The sequence below is a fragment of the Oncorhynchus clarkii genome, chromosome 19, assembly GCF_045791955.1.
Source record: "Oncorhynchus clarkii lewisi isolate Uvic-CL-2024 chromosome 19, UVic_Ocla_1.0, whole genome shotgun sequence".
Classification (NCBI taxonomy): Eukaryota; Metazoa; Chordata; class Actinopteri; order Salmoniformes; family Salmonidae; genus Oncorhynchus; species Oncorhynchus clarkii.
The window spans coordinates 60752775-60776926 of record NC_092165.1 but is presented as its reverse complement, the minus strand read 5'-3'; the positions used below and the strand labels follow the sequence as shown (position 1 = coordinate 60776926).

At 48.8% G+C, this 24152-nt stretch overlaps 1 protein-coding gene across 1 annotated transcript; it reads right to left on the bottom strand.

Moving 5' to 3' along the window:
• Positions 1 to 627: 627 nt before the first annotated feature.
• On the bottom strand, positions 628 to 24104 carry LOC139374393 (L-2-hydroxyglutarate dehydrogenase). Its single transcript, XM_071115441.1, has 10 exons — positions 23871 to 24104; positions 14770 to 14885; positions 14340 to 14491; positions 13008 to 13139; positions 9015 to 9177; positions 8869 to 8903; positions 8562 to 8729; positions 7096 to 7253; positions 5477 to 5608; positions 628 to 833 (listed from the first exon to the last, which is right to left on the bottom strand). The coding sequence occupies exons 1-10, from the start codon at positions 23957 to 23959 to the stop codon at positions 638 to 640; spliced, it is 1341 nt and encodes a 446-aa protein (XP_070971542.1). The 5' UTR covers positions 23960 to 24104; the 3' UTR covers positions 628 to 637.
• Positions 24105 to 24152: the final 48 nt, after the last annotated feature.

Below are 24152 nucleotides of genomic sequence, written 5' to 3'. Positions count from 1 at the left end.
ACATGCTGCTCTATTCAGTACATGCTGCTCTATTCAGTACATGCTGCTCTATTCAGTACATGCTGCTCTATTCAGTACATGCTGCTCTGTCTACTCCATTCTGGCCTGACCACTCTGCTGTCGGGTTGCAAATTCCAGTAACCTTTACAAACTTCCCGAGTTTTCCAGAAATCCCTGTTGGAATATTCCTGCAATTAAGGAGGAACTAAGCAGATAATCCTGGAATCCTCCAATCTGGATTTCTGGAAAACCTGGGAATTTTGGAAAGTTAGCGGATTTTTGTAACCTCACTCTGCTGACGCAGATGCTGGAATAGTGAGCAGTAGTTAACAGATTGGATGGATCATATCCTGGTGAAGTTTCCCCTTGGCGCAGATCCAGGATCAGCTTACACTCACCCCCACTCCAAACTAACCATTGGGGAAAATGCAGAACTGACCTGAGATCAGCATCATCACCGCTTCACTCTATCACTAGATGGACCTGCAGCTGGATCAATGTTGTTACTTCCTTCCACTGGGGAAGTGTAAGTACGCCCCAAATGCCACCGTATTCCCTGTGGGCTCTGGTCAAAAGTTGTGCGCAGAACTCAAAAAGTAGGGGATAGGATGCCATTTGGTAAGCATCCAAAGAGTTTTTAGAGGCTGAAACGTCTCTCCACCTCGTCTGCTACCATCTCTGCTATGGCCAGGGAAGAGGTGGCGGCGGGCGAGGGAGCGTTGCGTACATGGAGGACCCTGCTGCCCACATCCCCGACACCAACGTCAAACACAAAGTCATCTACCAGGTTCCCATCGCGGTCCAGAGCCTGGGCCCTCACCCCTGCTGGACCCCTGCAACAGACAAAACACACACAACACTGTTATGTCATATTTCCACTATGGACTTGCGCCAGTGTTTCACCAACAAACAAAAAAGGCCCAGACCACCACAGCCGTGACCCCAGTGACTCACTGGGCCGTGACCCCAGTGCCCCACTGGGCCGTGACCCCAGTGCCCCAGTGGGCCGTGACCCCAGTGCCCCAGTGGGCCGTGACCCCAGTGCTCCACTGGGCCGTGACCCCAGTGACTCACTGGGGCACCGTGACCCCAGTGCCCCACTGGGGCACCGTGACCCCAGTGCCCCACTGGGGCACCGTGACCCCAGTGACCCACTGGGGCACCGTGACCCCAGTGCCCCAGTGACCCACTGGGGCACCGTGACCCCAGTGACCCACTGGGGCACCGTGACCCCAGTGCCCCAGTGACCCACTGGGGCACCGTGACCTCAGTGCCCCAGTGACCCACTGGGCCACCGTGACCTCAGTGCCCCAGTGACCCACTGGGCCACCGTGACCTCAGTGCCCCAGTGACCCACTGGGCCACCGTGACCTCAGTGACCCACTGGGCCACCGTGACCTCAGTGACCCACTGGGCCACCGTGACCTCAGTGACCCACTGGGCCACCGTGACCTCAGTGCCCCAGTGACCCACTGGGCCACCGTGACCTCAGTGACCCACTGGGCCGTGACCTCAGTGCCCCACTGGGCCGTGACCTCAGTGCCCCAGTGACACACTGGGCCGTGACCTCAGTGCCCCAGTGACCCACTGGGCCGTGACCTCAGTGCCCCAGTGACCCACTGGGCCGTGACCTCAGTGCCCCAGTGACCCACTGGGCCGTGACCTCAGTGCCCCAGTGACCCACTGGGCCGTGACCTCAGTGCCCCAGTGACCCACTGGGCCGTGACCTCAGTGCCCCAGTGACCCACTGGGCCGTGACCTCAGTGCCCCAGTGACCCACTGGGCCGTGACCTCAGTGCCCCAGTGACCCACTGGGCCGTGACCTCAGTGCCCCAGTGACCCACTGGGCCGTGACCTCAGTGCCCCAGTGACCCACTGGGCCGTGACCTCAGTGCCCCAGTGACCCACTGGGCCGTGACCTCAGTGCCCCAGTGACCCACTGGGCCGTGATTTTTTCAGCCGGTATTTACATAACGACTAACTGTGAAACATGGGTTAACGCCTTCTCACAAATAACTGTCTTGGTGCAAAGGTTGTTAATTCTGCTCTTCACAAGTCCTCAGTCAGCCCTACCTGCAGGGCATTCAGAAAGTATTCAGACCCCGTTCCTTTGTACACATTTTGATACGTTACAGCCTTATTCTAAAATTGATACCATTCTCCACCCCCCTCCTCCAATCTACACACAATACCTCATAACGACAAAGCGAAAACAGGTTTAGACATTTTTGCAAGTTCATTAAATATAAAAGCATACCTTATTTACATAAGTATTCAGACCTTTTGCTATGAGACTCGAAATTGAGCTCAGGTGCGTCCTGTTTTCATTGGACATCCTTGAGATGTTTCTACAACTTGATTGGAGTCCACCGGTGGTAAATTCAATTGATTGGACATGATTTGGAAAGGCACACACCTGTCTAGATAAGGTCCCACAGTTGACAGTGAATGTCAGAGCAAAAACCAAGCCATGAGGTCAAATTAAATTGTCCGAAGACCTCCGAGACAAGATTGTGTCAAGGAATAGATCTGGGGATGTGTACCAAAAAATGTCTGCAGCATTGAAGATCCCCAAGAACACAGTGGCCTCCATTATTCTTAAATGGAAGAATTTTGGAACTACCAAGACTCTTCCTAGAGCTGGCAAACTGAGCAAACGGGGGAGAAGGGTCTTGGTCAGGGAGGTGACCAAGAACCCGATGGTCACTCTGACAGAGCTCCAGAGTTCCTCTGTGGAGATGGGAGAACCTTCCAGAAGGAAAACCATCTCTGCAGCACTCCACCAATCAGGCCTTTATGGTAGAGTGGCCACTCCTCAGTAAAAGGCACATGACACCCCGCTTGGAGTTTGCCAAAAGGCACCTAAAGGACTATCAGACCATGAAGGAGGAACAAGATGCTCTGGAATCTCTGGATGCAACCAAGATTGAACTCTTTGGCCCGAATGCCAAGCGTCACTTCTGGAGGACATCTGGCAACATCCCTACGGTCAAGCAGCATCATGCTGTGGGGATGTTTTTCAGCGTCAAGGACTGGGAGACTAGTCAGGATTGAGGGATAGATGAATGGAGCAAAGTACAGAGCGATCCTTGATTAAAAACCTGGGACAAGTCTCTGAATCTCCTTGAGTGGCCCACCCAGCCAGACGAGAACCCGACCTGAAAATAGCTGTGCAGCGACACTCCCCATCCAACCTGACAGTGCTTGAGAGGATCTGCAGAGAAGAATGACAGATACTCCCCTAATACAGGTGTGCCAAGCTTGTAGCGTCATACCCAAGAAGACTCGAGGCTGTAATCACTGCCAAAGGTACGTCAACAAAGTACTGAGTAAAGGGTCTGAATACTTATGTAAATGTGATAGTTTTTTTATTTTGAATAAATTAGCAAAAATGTCTAAACCCGTTTTTTTTGCTTTGTCATTACGGTGTATTGTGTGTAGATTGAGGGGAAAATACAATTTAAATCCATTTTAGAATAAACAAAATGTGGAAAAAGTTCAAGGGTCTGAATACTTTCCAAATGTACTGTAGATGGAAACGCAGATTCCCAAAAAAATAACTCTAGAGCCCACATTAACATAAATCACTGGCAACACACTAGTTCTGTAATGGGATCAAAAACATTTCTGTACAAAAGGCTGTGGATAAAATGTTTATGGAAATCAGTTCATTCAATATTGGTCCTTCAAGCCGGATAGAAATAGCACAGAGAATCTTATCAAAGGCTGCAATATGTCACAATGACCAATCACAAGCGACCAATGAAATTCACATAGAAAAGCGAGTTATAGATCTGTCATTCTCATCGAAAGCAAGTCTAACAAGCGGTAGATCTGTTCTATGTGAGCAAATTTTTATTTTATGCTTCCTGGTTTTACTTTTGGTTTTGTACACCAGCTTCAAAAACATCTGAAAATACAACATTTTAGGTTATTTAAAATAGATTTCACAGCAGGTTTAGATGGTACAATGATTATCTCGTTTTTGTTTTGTCACACTGAAAGTAGGGGAACTATTCGAATTTTATCCACCAGGAAATGGCGACACGATTTCTGCATAGTGCACATTTTAAGTTCAAAACAAACCCTTAGCCTCTATACTCCACAGCCCAGCCACACCTTTCGATTCGGGGCCATAAATATTAACCGTGTCAGAGTAGGAGTGATGATTTCCTAGCCACCGTGCTTAAACATCTGCATTGCTTGCTGTTTGGGGTTTTAGGCTGGGTTTTCTGTACAGCACTTTGTGACATCTGCTGATGTAAAAAAAAAAAGAAGGTATTTTTATAAATAAATGTGATTGATTTAGGATCAGTTTTGCCTTTCCGATCACAACGACAAGGTAACATGGCCAGGAGGACTTGATTTTTCAATTTGATCAATTCTCAGCAGCTTCTCAAATGTGGGCCTGTACAGTAGAATAACAAAACTACCAATTTCATCACTGGTAGAATAATTGGAAACAGCAAAAGGCCAGATTGGAGTCCCTGAGGGTCATGCCCAAAGACCTTGAAGTTACAAGGTGCCATGATTTGAGGTCAGAACACAAAGGAAAATGGTTTCCCACCAATACCGTCAACCAGGCTGAGAGCAGACTGCAGCATGGTGGACATAGTGGGGAACATCTGCCAAAAGGCTCAAAGCTAACACCACCGAAAGAAGGCACCTGCTACAGCAGGAAGTCAGCAAAATGGAGGAGAAACAGAGTAGGGTCAAAGTAGTGGTGGGGGGTTGAGAGTCTGGACAAGGTGGGAAACAACAGAGAGGAATCTCTCTTGGGGTGAGCTGTGGAGGATGGAGTCTGCCAGAATCCAGTTCCTGTTAAGATCCGTCTATGACACGCTAACTTACATAGGGTGGGGCCTCGCTGCCCTCTCGGCTAACAAGCCTGGCACCACGGCGCATGTTTTAACATCCCGCACTTTCACCCTCTCGCCAAGGACACTTACAGATGGAGGCATGACCAAGTTGAGGGGAAACTGGACGACGTCATCGAGAAGGAGCGGGAAAAAAAAACCAAGAAAGGTCACTGCATCAGCTTTGTCAGACCTTGGGGAGCAGCCCGTTTCAGGAAGGACGGCATACCAGCGCAAGAAGGAGTGTGCAATCCTGGCAGATGATGAGCGAGGCAAAGGGATGAAGTGTCTGAGTTTACCCAGTTGAAGTTGGCTGCCGGGGCTTCCCTGCCCTATCGAAAAGCAGGCTACTTTCTCCACTCTGGGCATCAAAAAGGAAGAGACAGAAGATCTGTGGTTCAAGTACTGCTGAAAAGGCACCAAGCTGGAAAGCATCCACAGGAGGGCAGTGATTTGGCCTATCAGTGTGGACTCAGCATCTTCGAGGACGTTCCAGGTTAGGAGTTGAAACGTCTCAGTGATAGGTGGCCCTGGCTGATGACGTCTGTGTATCACAAACAGTGTCTCAGGTACTGAGATGCTTCATTACACCTGGAATTAACATTCAGAATCCGATGTACCTGAGGACGTCGCTTAGAGACAGCTCTGGAATGAACTTCTTTAAGATCTTGACCTGAGCTCCGATGAACACCCCTCTGTACATCTCTCCAACACCATACACTAGGTTATTCATCACCAGTTTCTGCAGACCTCTGGAACAGACAGAGAGAGAGAGACATTTTACAGAGAGAGAGAAACAGCAGAGATACATGTCTGCTTCGGTCATCCAGCAGAGTCATTTATCAAGAGAAACAAGTCCAGAGGTTCCATGGAAATCTAAATTAACTTGGATACCAGTTGGATTTAGTCCTCATGGGGAACCTCCCTACTAGACTGGAATGGAATGTAAAGGGGAACCTCCCTACTAGACTGGAATGGAATGTAAATGGGAACCTCCCTACTAGACTGGAATGGAATGTAAAGGGGAACCTCCCTACTAGACTGGAATGTAAAGGGGAACCTCCCTACTATTAGTAAAATGTAAAGGGGAACCTCCCTACTGGAATGGAATGTAAAGGGGAACCTCCCTACTAGACTGGAATGTAAAGGGGAACCTCCCTACTGGAATGGAATGTAAAGGGGAACCTCCCTACTGGAATGGAATGTAAAGGGGAACCTCCCTACTGGAATGGAATGTAAAGGGGAACCTCCCTACTAGACTGGAATGGAATGTAAAGGGGAACCTCCCTACTAGACTGGAATGTAATGTAAAGGGAACCTCCCTACTAGACTGGAATGGAATGTAAAGGGGAACCTCCCTACTAGACTGGAATGTAAAGGGGAACCTCCCTACTAGACTGGAATGTAAAGGGGAACCTCCCTACTAGACTGGAATGTAAAGGGGAACCTCCCTACTAGACTGGAATGTAAAGGGGAACCTCCCTACTGGAATGGAATGTAAAGGGGAACCTCCCTACTGGAATGGAATGTAAAGGGGAACCTCCCTACTAGACTGGAATGGAATGTAAAGGGAACCTCCCTACTAGACTGGAATGGAATGTAAAGGGGAACCTCCCTACTGGAATGGAATGTAAAGGGGAACCTCCCTACTAGACTGGAATGTAAAGGGGAACCTCCCTACTAGACTGGAATGTAAAGGGGAACCTCCCTACTAGACTGGAATGTAAAGGGGAACCTCCCTACTGGAATGGAATGTAAAGGGGAACCTCCCTACTGGAATGGAATGTAAAGGGGAACCTCCCTACTGGAATTGAATGTAAAGGGGAACCTCCCTACTAGACTGGAATGTAAAGGGGAACCTCTACTAGACTGGAATGTAAAGGGGAACCTCCCTACTGGAATGTAAAGGGGAACCTCTACTAGACTGGAATGTAAAGGGGAACCTCCCTACTGGAATGGAATGTAAAGGGGAACCTCTACTAGACTGGAATGGAATGTAAAGGGGAACCTCCCTACTAGACTGGAATGTAAAGGGGAACCTCCCTACTAGACTGGAATGTAAAGGGGAACCTCCCTACTAGACTGGAATGTAAAGGGGAACCTCTACTAGACTGGACTGGGGAACCTCTCTCTACTAGACTGAAATGTCGAGGGGAACGATAAGTAAGAGATGATATTTAACCAACCTTCCCAATTTGACACCTAAATGACATTGCTTCCTAACTTCTAAGTACTATACCTGAATGAAAGTGCATCTCCAAAGTCCCGGGCATCGAAGTCGTACAGCTTGTATCCCTCTCGTTTAAAGGCCAGGACGGCGTTGGGACCCAGCCAAACACTGCCGTCCATCCGCGGGGTGAAGTGGACCCCCAGGAAGGGGAACCTAGGGTCAGGAACCTAGAGACATCCGTCTATCAGTACAACAACCAGGAAGCTAGAGACACCCTTCTCTGTATTAGTGCATTTCTCTAACAGCACTTAACCATCTGACATTCCTTGAATCCCAAAATCAACCTTAGCCCTTCTAGCAAAGGCACTTGTGTAGACCAGTAAGAAAAATGCATGCACCCCCTGCTGAAAGTCAACTCTGGATATGAGCGTCTGCTAAATGACTAGAATGTAAATGTAAATCTTGTATAGGTGTGATAGGCCAGGTAGCTATAAAATTGTGACAATGCTATCAGCCTATCTAATCGTTTCAGATCTAAGTGCCGTTAGGGGCTAAAAGATAGAGATACAAGGAGAAGATAGAGGACTTACGGGGTAGATGGTGTTCTAGAGGGCTTACGGAGTAGATGGTGTTCTAGAGGACTTATGGGGTAGACGGTTGTTCTAGGGGGTAGACGGTGTTCTAGGGGGTAGACGGTGTTCTAGGGGGTAGACGTGTTCTAGGGGGTAGACGTGTTCTAGGGGGTAGACGTGTTCTAGGGGGTAGACGTGTTCTAGGGGGTAGACGGTGTTCTAGGGGGTAGACAGTGTTCTAGGGGGTAGACGGTGTTCTAGGGGGTAGACGGTGTTCTAGGGGGTAGACGGTGTTCTAGGGGGTAGACGGTGTTCTAGGGGGTAGACGGTGTTCTAGGGGGTAGACGTGTTCTAGAGGGTAGACAGCGTTCTAGGGGACTTACGGGGTAGACAGCGTTCTAGAGGACTTACGGGGTAGACGGTGTTCTAGAGGACTTACGGGGTAGACGGTGTTCTAGAGGACTTACGGGGTAGATGGTGTTCTAGAGGACTTACGGGGTAGATGGTGTTCTGGAGGACTTACGGGGTAGATGGTGTTCTAGAGGACTTACGGGGTAGATGGTGTTCTAGAGGACTTACGGGGTAGACGGTGTTCTAGAGGACTTACGGGGTAGATGGAGTTCTAGAGGACTTACGGGGTAGATGGAGTTCTAGAGGACTTACGGGGTAGATGGAGTTCTAGAGGACTTACGGGGTAGACGGTGTTCTAGAGGACTTACGGGGTAGACGGTGTTCTAGAGGACTTACGGGGTAGACGGTGTTCTAGAGGACTTACGGGGTAGACGGTGTTCTAGAGGACTTACGGGGTAGACGGTGTTCTAGAGGACTTACGGGGTAGACGGTGTTCTAGAGGACTTACGGGGTAGACGGTGTTCTAGGGGGTAGACGGTGTTCTAGGGGGTAGACGGTGTTCTAGGGGGTAGACGGTGTTCTAGGGGGTAGACGGTGTTCTAGAGGACTTACGGGGTAGATGTTGCCCCGGACCAGGTAGTGTTTCTCAGGCTTCAGGACCAGGTAATCTCCTCTGAAGGGGACAATGCGAGGGTCTGGACTGCAGCCAGAGATCTGAGCGAGGCGGTCAGAGTACAGACCACCACAGGTCAGCACATACCGACACCTTACCTCCGTACCCTGAGGAGACCACACACACACACGCACACACACACGTTAGTTACAGCTTAAAAACAAAAACAAACAAAAAAACGTTTTCTGATAATTTAACACACACACACACACACACACACACACACACACACACACACACGCCTACCTTTGAATCCCTGATAGCGATGGGATATTTCATTCCTGAAATGTTTTGAAGAAAAACAACAACAACAAATACCTTCACAAGTGCAATCCCACCTTTTCATCAAATCTATGAGTGTTCTGAGGTGAGGAAAAGTATGGAACAGATACCGTCAGTGTTACCAGCGGGGCTTTCCTTCACCATGGCCATGTCACTGGCCTCATATTCAGTAACCACGGTCCCTCCTGCCTCCTGGAAGTCCTTGCCATACGCCAGTGACACCAGCCTCCAGTCCACGATGCCAGTGTAAGGAGAGTCCAGGGCCATCAGACCCTGAAAGGAAGAGTTTAACCATAAAGCCGTTTACCCTGGGGCTGTGTTCCAAATGGCACCCTGTTCCCTATAAAAGAGCACTATTTTTCACCAGGGAATATGACGTAATTTCCAAAACCAGGCCATAAGTAGTGCTCTGTATAGGCAATAGGGTGTGATTTCAGACTCAATTCAGACTTGAATGCCATCTCATTCACACTCTCCGCCCTTCTCTCACTCTCTCACCCTGCAGTAGGGCTCGCTCTCTCTCACTCTCTCACCCTGCAGTAGGGGTCTCTCTCCCTCTCACCCTGCAGTAGGGCTCGCTCTCTCTCTCTCTCTCACCCTGCAGTAGGGCTCGCTCTCTCTCTCTCTCTCACCCTGCAGTAGGGCTCGCTCTCTCTCACTCTCTCACCCTGCAGTAGGGGTCTCTCTCACTCTCTCACCCTGCAGTAGGGCTCGCTCTCTCTCACTCTCTCACCCTGCAGTAGGGGTCTCTCTCCCTCTCACCCTGCAGTAGGGCTCGCTCTCTCTCTCTCTCTCACCCTGCAGTAGGGCTCGCTCTCTCTCTCTCTCTCACCCTGCAGTAGGGCTCGCTCTCTCTCACTCTCTCACCCTGCAGTAGGGCTCGCTCTCTCTCACTCTCTCACCCTGCAGTAGGGCTCGCTCTCTCTCACTCTCACCCTGCAGTAGGGCTCTCTCTCACTCTCTCACCCTGCAGTAGGGCTCGCTCTCTCTCACTCTCTCACCCTGCAGTAGGGCTCTCTCTCACTCTGCAGTAGGGCTCGCTCTCTCTCACTCTCTCATCCTGCAGTAGGGCTCGCTCTCTCTCCCTCTCTCACCCTGCAGTAGGGCTCGCTCTCTCTCACTCTCTCACCCTGCAGTAGGGGTCTCTCTCACTCTCTCACCCTGCAGTAGGGGTCTCTCTCACTCTCTCACCCTGCAGTAGGGTCTCTCTCACTCTCATCCTGCAGTAGGGGTCTCTCGCTCTCACTCTCACTCTCTCACCCTGCAGTAGGGGTCTCTCTCTCACTCTCTCACCCTGCAGTAGGGGTCTCTCTCACTCTCTCATCCTGCAGTAGGGGTCTCTCGCTCTCACTCTCACTCTCTCACCCTGCAGTAGGGCTCGCTCTCTCTCACTCTCTCACCCTGCAGTAGGGGTCTCTCTCCCTCTCACCCTGCAGTAGGGCTCGCTCTCTCTCACTCTCTCACCCTGCAGTAGGGGTCTCTCTCTCACTCTCACCCTGCAGTAGGGCTCGCTCTCTCTCACTCTCTCATCCTGCAGTAGGGGTCTCTCTCTCACTCTCTCACCCTGCAGTAGGGCTCGCTCTCTCACTCTCTCACCCTGCAGTAGGGCTCGCTCTCTCACTCTCTCACCCTGCAGTAGGGCTCGCTCTCTCTCACTCTCTCACCCTGCAGTAGGGGTCTCTCTCACGCTCTCACCCTGCAGTAGGGGTCTCTCGCTCTCACTCTCACTCTCTCACCCTGCAGTAGGGGTCTCTCTCACTCTCTCACCCTGCAGTAGGGGTCTCTCTCTCTCACTCTCTCACCCTGCAGTAGGGGTCTCTCTCACTCTCTCACCCTGCAGTAGGGGTCTCTCTCACTCTCTCACCCTGCAGTAGGGGTCGCTCTCTCTCACTCTCTCACCCTGCAGTAGGGGTCTCTCTCTCTCACTCTCTCACCCTGCAGTAGGGGTCTCTCTCACTCTCACCCTGCAGTAGGGCTCGCTCTCTCACTCTCTCACCCTGCAGTAGGGCTCGCTCTCTCTCACTCTCTCACCCTGCAGTAGGGGTCTCTCTCACGCTCTCACCCTGCAGTAGGGGTCTCTCGCTCTCACTCTCACTCTCTCACCCTGCAGTAGGGGTCTCTCTCACTCTCTCACCCTGCAGTAGGGGTCTCTCTCTCTCACTCTCTCACCCTGCAGTAGGGGTCTCTCTCACTCTCTCACCCTGCAGTAGGGGTCTCTCTCACTCTCTCACCCTGCAGTAGGGGTCGCTCTCTCTCACTCTCTCACCCTGCAGTAGGGGTCTCTCTCTCTCACTCTCTCACCCTGCAGTAGGGGTCTCTCTCACTCTCTCACCCTGCAGTAGGGCTCGCTCTCTCTCACTCTGCAGTAGGGGTCTCTCTCTCCCTCTCACCCTGCAGTAGGGCTCGCTCTCTCTCACTCTCTCACCCTGCAGTAGGGGTCTCTCTCTCTCACTCTCTCACCCTGCAGTAGGGCTCGCTCTCTCTCACTCTCTCACCCTGCAGTAGGGCTCGCTCTCTCTCACTCTCTCACCCTGCAGTAGGGCTCTCTCTCTCTCACTCTCTCACCCTGCAGTAGGGGTCTCTCTCACTCTCTCACCCTGCAGTAGGGGTCTCTCTCTCTCACTCTCTCACCCTGCAGTAGGGGTCTCTCTCACTCTCTCACCCTGCAGTAGGGGTCTCTCTCTCCCTCTCACCCTGCAGTAGGGCTCGCTCTCTCTCACTCTCTCACCCTGCAGTAGGGGTCTCTCTCTCTCACTCTCTCACCCTGCAGTAGGGGTCTCTCTCACTCTCTCACCCTGCAGTAGGGCTCGCTCTCTCTCACTCTCTCACCCTGCAGTAGGGGTCTCTCTCTCTCACTCTCTCACCCTGCAGTAGGGGTCTCTCTCACTCTCTCACCCTGCAGTAGGGCTCACTCTCTCTCACTCTCTCACCCTGCAGTAGGGCTCTCTCTCTCTCACTCTCTCACCCTGCAGTAGGGCTCTCTCTCTCTCTCACACTCTCTCACCCTGCAGTAGGGCTCGCTCTCTCTCACTCTCTCACCCTGCAGTAGGGCTCGCTCTCTCTCTCTCTCTCACCCTGCAGTAGGGCTTGCTCTCTCTCACTCTCTCACCCTGCAGTAGGGCTCTCTCTCACTCTCTCACCCTGCAGTAGGGCTCGCTCTCTCTCACTCTCTCACCCTGCAGTAGGGCTCGCTTTCTCTCACTCTCTCACCCTGCAGTAGGGGTCTCTCTCACTCTCTCACCCTGCAGTAGGGGTCTCTCGCTCTCACTCTCACTCTCTCACCCTGCAGTAGGGCTCGCTCTCTCTCACCCTCTCACCCTGCAGTAGGGGTCTCTCTCACTCTCTCACCCTGCAGTAGGGCTCGCTCTCTCTCACTCTCTCACCCTGCAGTAGGGGTCTCTCTCACTCTCTCACCCTGCAGTAGGGGTCTCTCGCTCTCACTCTCACTCTCTCACCCTGCAGTAGGGCTCGCTCTCTCTCACTCTCTCACCCTGCAGTAGGGGTCTCTCGCTCTCCCTCTCACCCTGCAGTAGGGCTCGCTCTCTCTCACTCTCTCACCCTGCAGTAGGGGTCTCTCTCTCTCCCTCTCACCCTGCAGTAGGGCTCGCTCTCTCTCACTCTCTCACCCTGCAGTAGGGGTCTCTCTCACTCTCTCACCCTGCAGTAGGGGTCTCTCGCTCTCACTCTCACTCTCTCACCCTGCAGTAGGGGTCTCTCGCTCTCACTCTCACTCTCTCACCCTGCAGTAGGGGTCTCTCTCTCACTCTCTCACCCTGCAGTAGGGGTCTCTCTCTCACTCTCTCACCCTGCAGTAGGGGTCTCTCTCTCTCACCCTGCAGTAGGGGTCTCTCTCTCACTCTCTCACCCTGCAGTAAGGGTCTCTCTCTCTCACTCTCACCCTGCAGTAGGGGTCTCTCTCTCTCACTCTCACCCTGCAGTAGGGCTCTCTCTCACTCTCTCACCCTGCAGTAGGGCTCGCTCTCTCTCACCCTGCAGTAGGGCTCTCTCACTCTCTCACCCTGCAGTAGGGCTCTCTCTCACTCTCTCACCCTGCAGTAGGGCTCTCTCTCACTCTCTCACCCTGCAGTAGGGCTCTCTCTCACCCTGCAGTAGGGCTCTCTCTCTCGGATCCCCTTGGCGTCTATCATGGTGAGGTCACGCACGTTGTTCTTCTGTCCTCGCTCGTACAGCGCTTTGAGCCTGGGAATCTCCTCTCGCTCCACAGCGACGATCAGCTGCCAACACATATGCCAAGCCGTAGACATGACCAGCACATAGTTGTGTGATCAACTTTTTCTTTATTTTTCAAAGAACAACAGAAAACACCACAAAGGAGTCGGGAATGAATATACAGGAAGAGACCGTATTAGACAGGAAGAGACCGTATTAGACAGGAAGAGACCGTATTAGACAGGAATAGACCGTATTAGACAGCAAGAGACCGTATTATACAGGAAGAGACCGTATTATACAGGAAGAGACCGTATTATACAGGAAGAGACAGTATTATACAGGAAGAGACAGTTCTATAAGTAAATAAAATGTTTTCCATTGTCACATATACCAGATAGATGCGGTGAAATGTGTTGTTCTACAGGGTCAGTCATAGTAGTACAGCGACCCCTGGAGCAAATTAGGGTGACGTGCTTTACTCAAGGGCACAGACAGATTTTTTCATCTGGTCGTCTCTGGGTGTTCGAACCAGTAACAGCCCAATGCTCTAACTGGCCCAACGCGCTAACTGGCCCAACGCCCTAACTGGCCCAACGCCCTAACCTGCCCAATGCTCTAACCGCTAAGCAAGAAGCCACGACCCTGGACAAACGCTCTAACCGCTAAGCAAGAAGCCACGACCCTGGCCCAACGCTCTAACCGCTAGGCAAGAAGCCACGACCCTGGACAAACGCTCTAACCGCTAAGCAAGAAGCCACGACCCTGGCCCAACGCTCTAACCGCTAGGCAAGAAGCCACGACCCTGGACAAACGCTCTAACCGCTAAGCAAGAAGCCATGACCCTGGCCCAACGCTCTAACCGCTCGGCAAGAAGCCACGACCCTGTAAGCCAGTTGCTGCAGGTAAATACAATGAAATTAGACCATAAATACAAATCGCACCCCCCCCCCCCCTCCCCCTCATGCACAAACTGTGAAACGATACTAGCAAATACTACGATGTTTTAACCTTAGTATAACCTTTTAACCATTATTCAACCTTTAGGTTAGAAACCTCCTTTTGCGAGGAGGGGACCTGGATAGAAGATCCTACTAAATTCAGCTACAATGACAATAGGCGCTTTAGGGGAAGAAAAATACTTTTGAGGTCCAAATCCAAGCGATGCGTCTACTCATCAATATTTACTAAACCACGGTAAACAACAACATCTACAGCCCTAAGGCCCAACCCAATGTTAATTAGATGTATTTGAGAGAACTCACCTTTCCACACCTCTTATAGGGGAGTCCTTTCTTGTCCAGGTATTCGTAGGCCATAGTGGCCCCTTTGCCACAGAGACGGGCCTTCAGAGACCCGGGGGTATAGTAAATCCCACTGTGGATCACACCACTGTTGTGGCCGCTTTGGTGGATGGCTGAGGATGGGACACGGAACAGTGTTAATTCCCCAATAAGGTTGTAGGGAAAAGAAGCACAAAGAAGAACTGTGGTGATAACGTAAGAATGTGATTGGCTGACGGCTAAGACCAGGACAGAGTGGCACAATATAAACGTTTTTTTTCCCCCTTGTGAAATGTTTTCCGTTTGGAACAGTGCAAAAAATGTTTTTGCAACGGTGTCCGACTAATGAATGCACCCCGGGCTAACAGGAACGTCAAGTTAGTGACCTCCTCCCTCCCTGCCCACCACTTACCCAGGTCCTTCTCCTTCTCCAGCAGAATGAAGCTAAGCGTGGGGTGTCTGAGGATGAGCTCTCTGGCTGAGGCCAGGCCCACGATGCCGCCACCCACCACAGCCACATCATACGTACTGCAACACAAAGGCATGTCATCAGGGGCAGGTTCATTAGTAGTCAGCATTAAGAGACAGGTGAAGGTTCATTAGTAGTCAGCATTAAGAGACAGGTGAAGGTTCATTAGTAGTCAGCATTAAGGGGCAGGTGAGGGTTCATTAGTAGTCAGCTTTAAGGGACAGGTGAGGGTTCATTGGTAATCAGCATTAAGGGACAGGTGAGGGTTCATTAGTAGTCATCGTTAAGAGACAGGTGAGGGTTCATTAGTAGTCAGCATTAAGAGACAGGTGAGGGTTCATTAGTAGTCATCGTTAAGAGACAGGTGAGGGTTCATTAGTAGTCAGCATTAAGGGGCAGGTGAGGGTTCATTAGTAGTCAGCATTAAGAGACAGGTGGGGGTTCATTAGTAGTCATCGTTAAGAGACAGGTGAGGGTTCATTAGTAGTCAGCATTAAGGGGCAGGTGAGGGTTCATTGGTAATCAGCATTAAGGGGCAGGTGAGGGTTCAATAGTAGTCAGCATTAAGAGACAGGTGAGGGTTAATTAGTAGTCAGCGTTAAGAGACAGGTGAGGGTTCATTAGTAGTCAGCTTTAAGGGACAGGTGAGGGTTAATTAATAGTCATCGTTAAGAGACAGGTGAGGGTTCATTAGTAGTCAGCATTAAGGGGCAGGTGAGGGTTCATTAGTAGTCATCGTTAAGAGACAGGTGAGGGTTAATTAGTAGTCAGCGTTAAGGGGCAGGTGAGGGTTCATTAGTAGTCATCGTTAAGAGACAGGTGAGGGTTCATTAGTAGTCATCGTTAAGGGGCAGGTGAGGGTTCATTGGTAGTCAGTATTAAGGGACAGGTGAGGGTTCATTAGTATTCAGCATTAAGAGACAGGTGAGGGTTCATTAGTAGTCAGCATTAAGAGACAGGTGAGGGTTCATTAGTAGTCAGCATTAAGAGACAGGTGAGGGTTCATTAGTAGTCATCGTTAAGAGACAGGTGAGGGTTAATTAGTAGTCAGCATTAAGGGGCAGGTGAGGGTTCATTAGTAGTCAGCATTAAGGGGCAAGTGAGGGTTCATTAGTAGTCAGCTTTAAGGGGCAGGTGAGGGTTTATTGGTAGTCAGCATTAAGAGACAGGTGAGGGTTCATTAGTAGTCAGCATTAAGGGGCAGGTGAGGTTTCATTAGTAGTCAGCATTAAGGGGCAGGTGAGGGTTCATTAGTAGTCAGCATTAAGGGACAGGTGAGGGTTCATTAGTAGTCAGCATTAAGAGACAGGTGAGGGTTCATTAGTAGTCATCGTTAAGAGACAGGTGAGGGTTCATTAGTAGTCAGCATTAAGAGACAGGTGAGGGTTCATTAGTAGTCAGCATTAAGGGGCAGGTGAGGGTTCATTAGTAGTCAGCATTAAGGGGCAGGTGAGGGTTCATTAGTAGTCATCGTTAAGGGGTAGGTGAGGGTTCATTGGTAGTCATCGTTAAGAGACAGGTGAGGGTTCATTAGTAGTCAGCATTAAGAGACAGGTGAGGGTTCATTAGTAGTCAGCATTAAGAGACAGGTGAGGGTTCATTAGTAGACAGCATTAAGGGGTAGGTGAGGGTTCATTGGTAGTCATCGTTAAGAGACAGGTGAGGGTTCATTAGTAGTCAGCATTAAGAGACAGGTGAGGGTTCATTAGTAGTCATCGTTAAGAGACAGGTGAGGGTTCATTAGTAGTCAGCATTAAGGGGCAGGTGAGGGTTCATTAGTAGTCAGCATTAAGAGACAGGTGAGGGTTCATTAGTAGTCATCGTTAAGAGACAGGTGAGGGTTCATTAGTAGTCAGCATTAAGGGGCAGGTGAGGGTTCATTGGTAATCAGCATTAAGGGGCAGGTGAGGGTTCAATAGTAGTCAGCATTAAGAGACAGGTGAGGGTTAATTAGTAGTCAGCGTTAAGAGACAGGTGAGGGTTCATTAGTAGTCAGCTTTAAGGGACAGGTGAGGGTTAATTAATAGTCATCGTTAAGAGACAGGTGAGGGTTAATTAGTAGTCAGCGTTAAGGGGCAGGTGAGGGTTCATTAGTAGTCATCGTTAAGAGACAGGTGAGGGTTCATTAGTAGTCATCGTTAAGGGGCAGGTGAGGGTTCATTGGTAGTCAGCATTAAGGGACAGGTGAGGGTTCATTAGTAGTCAGCATTAAGAGACAGGTGAGGGTTCATTAGTAGTCATCGTTAAGAGACAGGTGAGGGTTAATTAGTAGTCAGCATTAAGGGGCAGGTGAGGGTTCATTAGTAGTCAGCATTAAGGGGCAAGTGAGGGTTCATTAGTAGTCAGCTTTAAGGGGCAGGTGAGGGTTTATTGGTAGTCAGCATTAAGAGACAGGTGAGGGTTCATTAGTAGTCAGCATTAAGGGGCAGGTGAGGTTTCATTAGTAGTCAGCATTAAGGGGCAGGTGAGGGTTCATTAGTAGTCAGCATTAAGGGACAGGTGAGGGTTCATTAGTAGTCAGCATTAAGAGACAGGTGAGGGTTCATTAGTAGTCAGCATTAAGGGACAGGTGAGGGTTCATTAGTAGTCAGCATTAAGAGACAGGTGAGGGTTCATTAGTAGTCAGCATTAAGAGACAGGTGAGGGTTCATTAGTAGTCATCGTTAAGAGACAGGTGAGGGTTCATTAGTAGTCAGCATTAAGAGACAGGTGAGGGTTCATTAGTAGTCAGCATTAAGAGACAGGTGAGGGTTCATTAGTAGACAGCATTAAGGGGCAGGTGAGGGTTCATTAGTAGTCATCGTTAAGGGGTAGGTGAGGGTTTATTACTAGTCAGCATTAAGGGACATTAACAGTCATCCCCTGTAATGCTTAGTGTCATCCAGGACACTGCACTACACCACTTTCAAATAATTTCTACCATCAGGCTCACATCCTCATCGAATCGAGGAACTATCCAGTTAGAAACAGAATGCTACCCTGACCTAACATCGTAATAAAAAGGTCCATAAAGAAGTCATCACTTCGTATTCATACTAGTCAGACACTAAGTCACTTCAAGGTGACAGAGCTTGTATTCCTGAAGTTACAGACGTGGATACTAGTGATGTGGTTCCATGCTATTCAGGAGCGCCGTGGAGTGGATCCGTAGTACCCGGAAGTAAATTAGTGATTCATTGTAGCCATTGGCACTCTGTAGAGTTCCTATTTTCTCGTGACATTCCTGGGTTACTCATTATACTAATAAAGTCAGATTTAAAAATGAACAAATATGACATCTTTTTTTTTTTTTTTTTAAGGTCAAAGGGTACAAGACGGTGTACATATCTGGTTGTGTTGGTAAAAATCACTACGTATCCCATTGAGCCAAGTGGGGAGAAGCTGCCCGTTGTCACAGTTCCAAGACCAGTCAGAAATGTCGAATGAACCCTACGCCAAATGGATCTCAAAACTGACACTGGATCCGCGTTACGTAGCAAATGATATCCTTCGCCACCGTTGTCTTACGACAAGACTATTCAACAAAACAATACATTTGTTTATTTCCAGCAAATGTCTTAGTTTACATGATTTATATAACTAGCAAAAGGAGTTGAAGTTGAGGGTGCAGTATTTATGAAGTTTGACAATGAGGATGTAAACTAGCATAGTTCAGCTAGTTTAGCCAGGGAAAACGAGGAGCTCGGGGACTGGATATAGACGGGTGTACATGCGCACTAGGTTCATTCAGGAGACAGATTGTAGTTTTTCTGCCCTAATATTAGGAGCAGACAGCGGAAAGTTCAATTCAGAGACTGCAATGAATACAAATATTTGAGATCGATATACAATCCTGAAATCAGCTGTAACTGTCAATAGTAAAACAAAGCTTATACCGATATTATTAATTAATCCATTTTTCTCACCAATTACTATCTTGTTTCATCGCTGCAACCCAACGAACTCGGGAGGCGAAGGTCGAGTCATGCGTCCTCCGAAACATGACCCGCCAAACCGTGCTTCTTAAAACCCGCCCGCTTAACCCGGAAGCCAGCTGCACCGACGCGTCGGAGGAAACACCATTTACCTGACGACGAGGTCAGCCTGCAGGCACCCAGCCCGCCACAAGGGGTCGCTAGAGCGCGATGAGCCAAGTAAAGCCCCCCCCAGCCAAACGCTACCCTAACTACGCTGGGCCAATTGTGTGCCACCCTATGGGACTCCCGTTCATGGCCGGTTGTGATAAAGCCCCGGATCAAACCAGGGTCTGTAGTGACGCCTCTAGCACTACAGACTCTGTCGTAACCGGCCGCGACCGGGAGGTCCGTGGGGCGACGCACAAATATGAATATATATAAATATAATCTATGGAAACAGGTGAATTAACACTCCTCAGTTAGCAGGCTCAAGCAAGCTAAAACCCACATGGAAGCAAAAACTAACTAGCAGAAATTGTTAACAAGTTAGATTTAAACACAGTATGCTGTAGGCTACTATTTACTAGTTAACAAAAAATTATTTATGCCATAAAATATATTCACCCCACCCAGTATTGTAATGAAAACTTACCAGAAAGCATGTAGTCCTTGGCTCAGACAGTGTAGTAGTTTGGGCTCAACAGCATCTCATTAGTGAGCAAGATCTTGAGAATCAGCTGTGTATGCAGAGGGTTGCAATTCCATTGAATTGGGGATAGTTTAACCATAATATGCCACAAGACCTAGAATTGCCTTAAGTGTATCCCACAAAAAAAAGGTTATGTTATAAGCTAACTGTTTTGATGAATTTAAGCAAAATTCCCCAAATTCCAGGGCTTAACGTCCCACGAAACAACTCTGACCTTTTGCAACCCTATTCACAACACACAGTGTGCCCTCAGGCCCCTATTCCACCACATATCTACAGTACTAAATTCCAATAGCCTGTTCTGGACCTTGGGGTCTGTGAAGAGACCTCGTGGCATGACTTGTGGGGTATGCATATGGGTGTCCGAGCTGTGTGCCCCGTAGTTCAGACAGACAGCTCGTGCGTTCAACATGTCAATACCTCTCACAAATACAAGTAGTGATGAAGTCAATCTCTCCTCCTCTTTCAGCCAGGAGAGATTGACATGCATATTATTAATATTAGTCCTCTGTGTACATCCAAGGGCCAGCCATGTTGTCCTGTTCCGAGCCAATTGCAATATTCCTAAATCCACAAAACTAGGGCTTGTAGGACCTGCCTTGTTGATAGTGTTGTTAAGAAGGTAGAAACTAGGGCCTGTAGGACCTGCCTTGTTGATAGTGTTGTTAAGAAGGTAGAAACTAGGTCCTGTAGGACCTGCCTTGTTGACAGTGTTGCTAAGAAGGTAGAAACTAGGGCCTGTAGGACCTGCCTTGTTGATAGTGCTGTTAAGAAGGTAGAAACTAGGGCCTGTAGGACCTGCCTTGTTGATAATGTTGTTAAGAAGGTAGAGCAGCGCTTTATTATGGACAAACTTCTCCCCATCTTAGCTACTGTTGTATCAATATGTTTTGACCATGACAGTTTACAATCCAGGGTTACTCCAAGCAGTTTGGTCACCTCAACTTGCTCAATTTCCATGTTATTTATTACAAGATTTAGTTGAGGTTTATGGTTTAGTGAATGATTTGTTACAAATACAATATTTTTAGTTTTAGAAATATTTAGGGATAACTTGTTCCTTGCCAGCCACTCTGAAACTAACTGCAGCTCTTTGTTGAGTGTTGCAGTCATTTCAGTCACTGTAGTAGCTGACATGTATAGTGCTGAGTCATCCCCATATATAGACACTCTGGATTTACTCAGTCAGTGGCATGTTGTTAGTAAAGTTCCTCAGTGTACACATCAACAATAAACATGGTCCAAACACACCAAGGCAGTCATGAAGAGGGCACGACAACACCTATACCCCCTCAGGAGACTGAAAAGATTTGGCATGGGTCAGATCTTCAGATCCTCAAAAGATATACAGCTGCACCATCGAGAGCATGGTTGCATCACCGCCTGGTATGGCAACTGCTCGGCATCCGACCGCAAGGCACTACAGAGGGTAGCGCATACGGCCCAGTACATCACCGGGGCTCAGCTTCCTGCCATCCAGGACCTCTATACCAGGCGGTGTCAGAGGAAGGCCCTAAAAAGTCATATATACCCCCTGCATATTTATATGTGATATATATAGCCTCCCTATTGTTATTCTACTGCTGCTCTTTAATTATTTGTTACTTATCTATTTTTTTTACTTGACACCTATTTTTCTTAACTGCATTGTTGGTTAAGGGCTTGAAAGTTTGCATTTCACTGTAAGGTCTACACTTGTTGTATTCGGGGGTATGTGACAAAACATTTGACTGTTAGTCTATATCAATTCCCCATGACATATATCACCAGTAGTACCATGGCAAGGTGACTGGGAATACGGTTGAATACAAACAGTGTAGTTATTCCCTCCGTAAGGCAAAAGAAAACAGGCAAAATGTCAGTACAGAGACAAAAGTGGAGTCGCAATTCAACAGCTCAGACACGAGACGTATGTGGCAGGATCTACAGTCCCAAGGACTGTGGGGCTCTCGTTCTCTGTGGCCGTCGTGAACAAGACATTTTAAGCGAGTTAGCCCTCGCAAGGCTACCGGCCCAGACGGAATCCCTGGCCGCGTCCTCAGAGCATGCGCAGACCAGCTGTCTGGAGTGTTTACGAACATATTCAATCTCTCCCTATCCCAGTCTGCTGTCCCCACTTGCTTCAAGATGTCCACCATTGTTCCTGTACCCAAGAAAGCAAAGGTAACTGAACTAAATGACTATCGCCCCGTAGCACTCACTTCTGTCATCATAAAGTGCTTTGAGAGGCTAGATAAGGAGCATATCACCTCTACCTTATCACATCCTAGACCCACTTCAGCTTGATTACCGCCCCCGATAGAGCCACAGACGATGCAATCGCACTGCACACTGCCCTATCCCATCTGAACAAGAAGAATACCTATGTAAGAATGCTGTTCATTGACTACAGCTCAGCATTTAACACCATAGTACCCTCCAAACTCATCATTAAGCTCAGGGCCCTGGACTTCCTGTTGGTGAAGGTCGGAAACAACACCTCCCTCTTCGCTGATCCTCAACACAGAGGCCCCACAAGGGTGCGTGCTCAGCCCACTCCTGTACTCCCTGTTCACCCATGACTGCGTGGCCACGCACGCCTCCAACTCAATCATCAAGTTTGTAGACGACACAACAGTGGTAGGCTTCGACAGGGCCGCAGTGGAGAAGGTGGACGCCACTGCTCATTTGAATTGGTCCGCCCACACAGGCAGCGAAGAAGAAGAAGACGCAACAGAGCCTCTTCAACCTCAGGAGGCTGAAGAAATTCAGCTTGAGCCCTAAGACCCTCACAACCTTTTAACAGATGAACAATTGAGAGCATCCTGTCGGGCTGTAATCACCAACCTGGTACGGCAACTGCACCGCCCGCAACCGCACGTCTCTCCAACGGCTGGTGTGGTCTGCCCAACGCATCGCCTGGAGCACACTGCCTGCCCCCCCCAGGACACCTACAGCACCCGATGCCACAGGAATGCTAAAAAGATCATCAAGGACATCAACCACCCGAGCCACGGGCTGTTCACCCCGTACCATCCAAAAGGTGAGGTCAGTACAGGTGCATCAAAGCTGGGACAAAGAGACTGGACAAAAGCTTCTATCTGAAGGCCATCAAGACTATTAAATAGCCATCACTAGCCGGTTACCACCCGGCTACTCAACCCTGCACATTAGAGGCTGCTGCCCTATAGACATGGAATCACTGTCCACTTTAATAAATGTGTATTGTTGTGAATTGTTAGATATTACTGCACTGTTGGAGCTAGGAATGCGAGCGTTTTGTTACACCGGCAATAACATCGCATGTGACCAATGACATTTTATTAGATTTGATGAAAACCATAACTAGCACGCAGATTGGTAGAAATTGTAAGAAATTGACATTCAACATGAGAAAGGTTGCTGATTCCTCGTGTTGCCTTTTACTGGCAACTTCAGGAGAGGAATGGCAGATCTGCGACAGTCAGCAGGAAAGAGTGGGAGGAGAATAGTTGGGTCAGGTTAATGTTTATTTTTATTCTGGTTATCTAGATCTCTGGCGCCTTCGTGAGGCATTTGTCTTATTTCATCAAATGGTAAGAGTCAGACAAGCTCAATGCGTTTTGTTGATTTTATTAAAACTTATAGGGTGTGTCTATCGATTGGTCGAAAGAACTGACGACTTTCAGTTGACCAAGATTTTTTTGTCGTTGTTGTAGACAGCCCTACTGTTTGCAAAGGTGTCAGGAGCTTGCAGGGATTTGTAGTCTTGCATTCTGTCTACTTTGATGCTAATTAGCATTTTCGAAACAAAGTAAAGAGCCAAATGTATTGATTAAAGTCACCTTGTTCGAGAGAGATTTACAAGGTTATCAAAACGTTAAGCCAGGGTAAACCTACACGAAACACCCCTTATTTTAAGTGTTTCTAAAACTCACAATGGGGAAAAATGTATTGTGGAAAAACGATTGGAACCATTTCCCTGTTTGACCGCTAGGTTTTATGGGTATTATGACACCTCCAATGTGGGACTCTAGTGTATAGAGACCAATCACTGCAGCTGTTCACTCCATGTTAGTGGGCAAATGTACATTATCAAATCAAAACACCGCCTTCATTTACCCGTTGTGACGCACGGATGTTCCAAACTCCGTTTTTAGACGAGACTGACTTTATGACCAAAGTTGTCCTATTTACATTTTATAGTCAACTTTGACAATCGAATAACTGTTTCCGACTCATATCGATGCCACATATGCCGTTTTCAAATGAATTCGTTTTTTTTTTAAATGCAGTCACTCTTTATTTAATTAAACTTAAATATAGAACCTGTCGCCGGCGAACATACCGGCTGTGCACATCAAGCCCAGATCATAGTCTCGTTAGTGGAGATCCATAAAGCCCACTGGCAGTTGCCTAGGCTAGACAATTTGGTACTTTCCCACCTCTGCACACACACTCACCCGTGTCTCTCCACTCACCTGTATATTCTAGCTGTTCTGCATGTCGTGGACTTTGGCACCGTTGCAAATAAGGCAGCAAATGACGCGCTGTTTAGTGTCCGTATCATTTCGACAGAGATTGAATAGCAACCTATACTCGCTTTGACAGTAACATCAATCGCCGTGCACACATATTGTGTGAATATGTTTTAAACAGCAGTTGTCCACAAGGTTTCTCTTGCTATGGAAGTCATAATCAAATTCCTTGCTTGACACGAAGCTCCGCCCCTTTGACCCTTCACCCACTTTGAGGAGCCAATG